Genomic DNA, 5,506 nt, shown 5'->3' with positions numbered 1-5,506 from the left:
CTCGACGGGATCCTCAGGCACGATAAATTCTTCGTCGCCGAGGCTCACCTCGTCTTCGGAGAGAGGCATGTAATTGTCATCCTCTGATTCTCCGTCTGCTGCCTGTTCCTGAGGGCTAGCTTGTTCATCCTCCTGCTCGAGGCCTGGCTGGAGGGGATTGTCTTCGTCTTCGGCACTATCCGGAGCGTTATTGTCTCTTGTGCCGGTATCGCTGCTTTTGCTATGGCGGGACTTAGAGCGGCGCCGCTGACGCCGGTGCTTGGATTGCTTCTTGGAGGGATTATCCTCCGTTGCCTTATCGCCATCGCCTTCTTTGGGGGTGTCCACCATGTATATATCATATGATGAGGTGGCAGTCCAGCGCCCTGTGGGCGGTGGTTCCTGTTCGTCTCCTGCATCGTCGTCCATACCGTCGATGTCTTCGGAGCCGAAATCGAGCATGTCGGTTAAATCGTCGACAGTGGCTACTAAGTGGGTGGTGGGTGGGGAGCGAATTTCTTCGTCGTCCGCATCCCACTCTAGCCGGACATAGTTCGGCCAAGGGTCTCCTGACACGGAGAGAGACCTCAATGATTTTAGCACGTCGCCCAGTGGTGAGTGCTGAAAGATATCCGCGGAGGAAAACTCCATGATCGGTGCCCAATCAGATTCGATAGGCACGGACGCAGGCGGTTCGGAGCCCGTGGCCGGGGACAAATCCAAGTGTCCGGCAACACGGGTCTCATAAGAGGTGAAGTCAGTATTCGGCTCTATCGCCGCTGCGTGCGCGGCCTCCGTGGCGGGGTCTATCCACCCGTCCTCGGAAGGCACGATCTGCTCCAGATTGAGGGCCGGAGTAGTTGTAGGTGTGATCTCCCGAACACTGTCTGACGGCAGAGCTAAGTCATGCTCGTCGTGACTGTGTGGCGCACCTGACATGGGCTCGAATCCGTCGAAGATCAAGTCTCCGCGGATGTCGGCAGTATAGTTCAAGTTTCCAAACCTGACCTGATGGCCAGGGGCGTAGCTCTCGATCTGCTCCAGATGGCCAAGCGAGTTGGCCCGCAGTACGAAGCCGCCGAATACGAAGATCTGTCCGGGGAGGAAAGCCTCGCCCTGGATCGCATCGTTGTCGATGATCGAAGGAGCCATCAAGCCTTTATTGCGACGGCACAATGGAACTCTCAATGAAAGCACCAATGTCGGTGTCAAAACCGGCGGATCTCGGGTAGGGGGTCCCGAACTGTGCGTCTAAGGCGGATGGTAACAGGAGGCGGGGGACACAATGTTTACCCAGGTTCGGGCCCTCTCGATGGAGGTAATACCCTACTTCCTTCTTGATTGATCTTGATGATATGAGTATTACAAGAGTTGATCTACCACGAGATCGTAGAGGCTAATTAAACCCTAGAAGCTAGCCTATGATTATGATTGTTCTTGTCCTACGGACTAAACCCTCCGGTTTATATAGACACCGGAGGGGGCTAGGGTTACACATAGTCGGTTACAAGGGAGGAGATCTACATATCCGTATTACCAAGCTTGCCTTCCACGCAAAGGAGAGTCCCATCCGGACACGGGACGGAGTCTTGAGTCTTGTATCTTCATAGTCCAACAGTCCGGCTAAAGTATATAGTCCGGTTGTCCGAGGACCCCCTAATCCAGGACTCTCTCACACATCACAATAAGCTTTGCAAGCAATGTGACTAATGAGTTAGTTGCAGGATGATACATTACGGAACGAGTAAAGAAACTTGCCGGTAACGAGATTGAGCTAGGTATTGAGATACCGACGATCGAATCTCGGGCAAGTAACATACCGATGACAAAGGGAACAACGTATGTTGTTATGCGGTTTGACCGATAAAGATCTTCGTAGAATATGTAGGAACCAATATGAGCATCCAGGTTCCGCTGTTGGTTATTGACCGGTAACGTGTCTCGGTCATGTCTACATAGTTCTCGAACCCGTAGGGTCCGCACGTTTAAAGTTCTCTGACGATCGGTATTATGAGTTTATATGTTTTGATGTACTGAAGGTATTTCGGAGTCCCGGATATGATCACGGACATGACAAGGAGTCTCGAAATGGTCGAGACATAAAGATTGATATATTGGAAGCCTACATTTGGACATCAGAAGAGTTCCGGGTGAAATCGGGATTTTATCGGAGTGCCGGAGGGGTTACCGGAACCCCCCAGGGGTTAATGGGCCTTGTTGGGCCCTAGTGGAGAGAGAGGGGCCGGCCAGGGCAGGCCGCGCGCCCCCTCCCCCTCTGGTCCGAATTGGACTAGGAAGGGGGGGCGGCGCCCCTCTTTCCTTCTACTTCTCCCCCTTCCTTTCCCCCTCCTAGTAGGAGTAGGAAAGAGGGGAGTCCTACTCCTACTAGGAGGAGGACTCCTCCTCCTGGCGCGGCCTACAGGGCCGGCCAGCCTCCCCCCTTGCTCCTTTATATACGGGGGCAGGGGGGCACCCTAGAACACACAAGTTGATCATTGATCTCTCCCAACCGTGTGCGGTGCCCCCTCCACCATAATCCACCTCGGTCATATCGTAGTGGTACTTAGGCGAAGCCCTGCGACGGTAGCTTCATCAACATCGTCACCACGCCATCATGCTGACGAAACTCTTCCCGGAAGCTCTACTGGATCGTGAGTTCGCGGGACGTCACCGAGCTGAACGTGTGCTGAACGTGTGCTGAACGCGGAGGTGCCGTACGTTCGGTGCTGAGGATCGGTCGATCGTGAAGACGTACGACTACATCAACCGTGTTGTTATAACGCTTCCGCTTACGGTCTACGAGGGTACGTAGACGACACCCTTCCCTCTCGTTGCTATGCATCACCATGATCTTGCGTGTGCGTAGGAAATTTTTTGAAATTACTACGTTCCCCAACACACATATACTCTTGTTCAAGGTACCCTAAATGCCCTTAAAGGTTCTGAGATTCTTGTAGAGTCTTCACCAATATCTGTGTTGCTCTCTCTAAATTATCAACAAATTGCTAATTTAGATGAAAGAGCATTAGTTTGACCGGTGTGCATTAGATAGAGTAGACCCATATTTACCGAAAGTCATCCTCTGCTCGCAAGCTCATTTGAGCTCACAATGAACAGTAAAATCCAATATATTTTTTGTTGACTTTCAAAGAATTCTGAATTTTTTTGTGGCGAACTTTGACAAACGTTTTCAGTGCTCGCAAAATTTCATCACGAAATGACATTCATGGTAGTCGTGGCAAAACAAACAAAATCAGTAGTCCAAAATGCTTTAAAAATAACACTTTTGGAGCATCATTTTTTCCTGCCACGATTTCAGCAAATGTCATTTCATGATGAAATTTTATGAGCGTAAAAAAATTGGTCAATATTTGCACCCAAAGAAATTCAGAATGTTTTTTTTTTGGATTTTATTGTTTACCCAAACTTGTTTGAGCTCGGGCTGGGGAACACCACGTCCCATATTGAAGTACATTCAGCGATAGTAAGAGTGGTAATACTTAGTTAAATTTTCCTAGCTAGGGACTAAAATATTGCTCGACTTTTTTGTTATTTGCACCACAGGTGGTAAGTGATGTGGTCACCTACTCCGGATAGGGTCAAGAACCCATCATTCGGGATCCACATGGGGCCCATCACCATCATAGGTAGGTCCCTGGACCATGCCAACATTCGGATGCATACATTAAGAAGTCCACTCGGACAGCTCGACGGCACTCGGACGACCACACGTCACTCGGCTGATGGAGCACCACTCGGACATAGAAGGCAGGAGGACGTCGTGGGAGCTGCAATGGTCGAGGGATCCTAAGGCATCCATTAAGTAGAGTCTTAGCTACCGTTACCTGTATCTGCTGTAGTAGAGGCTCATTATACTAGTAACTGACTCATTCAATGTTATTAATTGCCTCGGCGACGTGGGAGACATGGGCTGCAGCGCACTCTATATAAGCCGCACCCTTCTCCATAGCTAGGCAGCGAGCAACCTTTGTAACCATACCTATCATATCAAAGCAAGCATGAGGGCACGAGACGTATGGCTTTTACCTTCACCGAGTGAGGGGCCTGAACTCTTTAAACACCGAGTGTTACACCTATGCCGTAGCTAGGCTGTGCCCCTTATTCGTATCCCTAGTACTCATTGTCAGGATCATAACCCCGACAGTAAGAACATTAGTTAGATTGGCTCACTAAGGGTAAAAATACTGCTCAACTTTTTATTAGTTTATATACATTTCAGGCATCTGTTAATTTAGGAAAATACCTACCATCAGTTAGTTACATACACATCCGACAAGATGGAAACAACAAAGTAACAGGTACCCAGTCAAAACAAAGCAATTGATCACGCGCGCGCGCGCACACACACACAAAAGGCAACCATGCACACATAGCCTGCATGCACGACCTAGCTAGCAGCAAAGCTCGACCAGATAGACCACCCACACGGCTGGATCCATCGGCATGTTGTACTATCCGTCTTGCTCGTTGGCGAGCATCCGGCGGTGGACCTTGTCGATGAACTCGGAGGCCTTCCGGTCGATGTCGCGCTCGGCGTACCAGTGCCGGGCGTAGTCGTCGTCGTCGCTCGGCCGCACCCTGTGATGATGGTACCTCTGCTGCGGTGGTGCCGCCGCATGCTGCTGTTGCCGCGTCGCCGCCGTGGCCTCTTCCTCCTCCTGTCTCTTGTTCTTGAACCCGAACAAGGATGCAAGCGCCGCCCTCTTCTTCCCACTTCCCATCGCACAAATCTCTCTTGCTCTACCTAAGCTTTGCTTCGTTGCAGAATGTGCAATGGTAGTTTGCTTGGTTGGCTGCACTGAGACAAGGTGTGTGTGGGGGGTGTGTATTTATAGTGGCTAGACACGGCCCACCGCACGCGCGCATACGCGCCTTGAGTATTTGATTAAGGCGACAATGGCCGCAGTCGTGTGGATGGTTAGGCGAGTGATTTGAATGATTAGAGGTTCTCCGTGGTGCTTTTTGACTGGCCACTCATCTACCGGGCCGTGTGACCCATCGCCATTTGTTTAGTTAAGGTGTGGTGATTAGTGTTGACAAGCAAGTGATCAGACGGACACTCGAGCAAGCAAACAGAAATTAAGCGGAGGACAAAACGTGGGAACTGTTGACTTGGTCGATGATACTGTATCGATCTAATTGAAAGAACCGTGCATGCATGCATGCATATGCTCAGTGGCACGTAACTGGTGACGTGCACAAAGGTGTACCTACAGGTTGCGATCAACACGTACGGCATGCATGCATGCATGTACGCAAAGGCCGAGTTGGGCAGAGCAACCGGCCGTGAGCTGAAACAAAAACGAACAGCGAAATTGATACGGTCAGCGCTCTGAATTTGTCAAATCTATGGCGTTCTTGCACTATCAACTGTACAGGAGTTGAATTGTTCAATCCGACGTGTACACATATATTTCAAATCCTACAAACAGCTGGCTTAAATGAGACTCCGCAAGGACAAAAGGATTCCCGGGCAAACTGTGGTAGCAACATCTTGTCCAATCTT

General features: G+C 50.3%; 1 protein-coding gene across 1 annotated transcript; it reads right to left on the bottom strand.

Moving 5' to 3' along the window:
- Positions 1–4,280: 4,280 nt before the first annotated feature.
- LOC123125931 (uncharacterized) lies at positions 4,281–4,774 on the bottom strand. The gene has a single exon (XM_044546369.1). It carries the CDS (start codon positions 4,719–4,721, stop codon positions 4,452–4,454), a length of 270 nt encoding a protein of 89 aa, XP_044402304.1. The 5' UTR covers positions 4,722–4,774; the 3' UTR covers positions 4,281–4,451.
- Positions 4,775–5,506: the final 732 nt, after the last annotated feature.

This window comes from Triticum aestivum, chromosome 5D (assembly GCF_018294505.1).
Source record: "Triticum aestivum cultivar Chinese Spring chromosome 5D, IWGSC CS RefSeq v2.1, whole genome shotgun sequence".
Lineage (NCBI taxonomy): Eukaryota > Viridiplantae > Streptophyta > Magnoliopsida > Poales > Poaceae > Triticum > Triticum aestivum.
The sequence above is the reverse complement of the archived record's forward strand: the minus strand, read 5'-3'. Positions and strand labels throughout refer to the sequence as shown.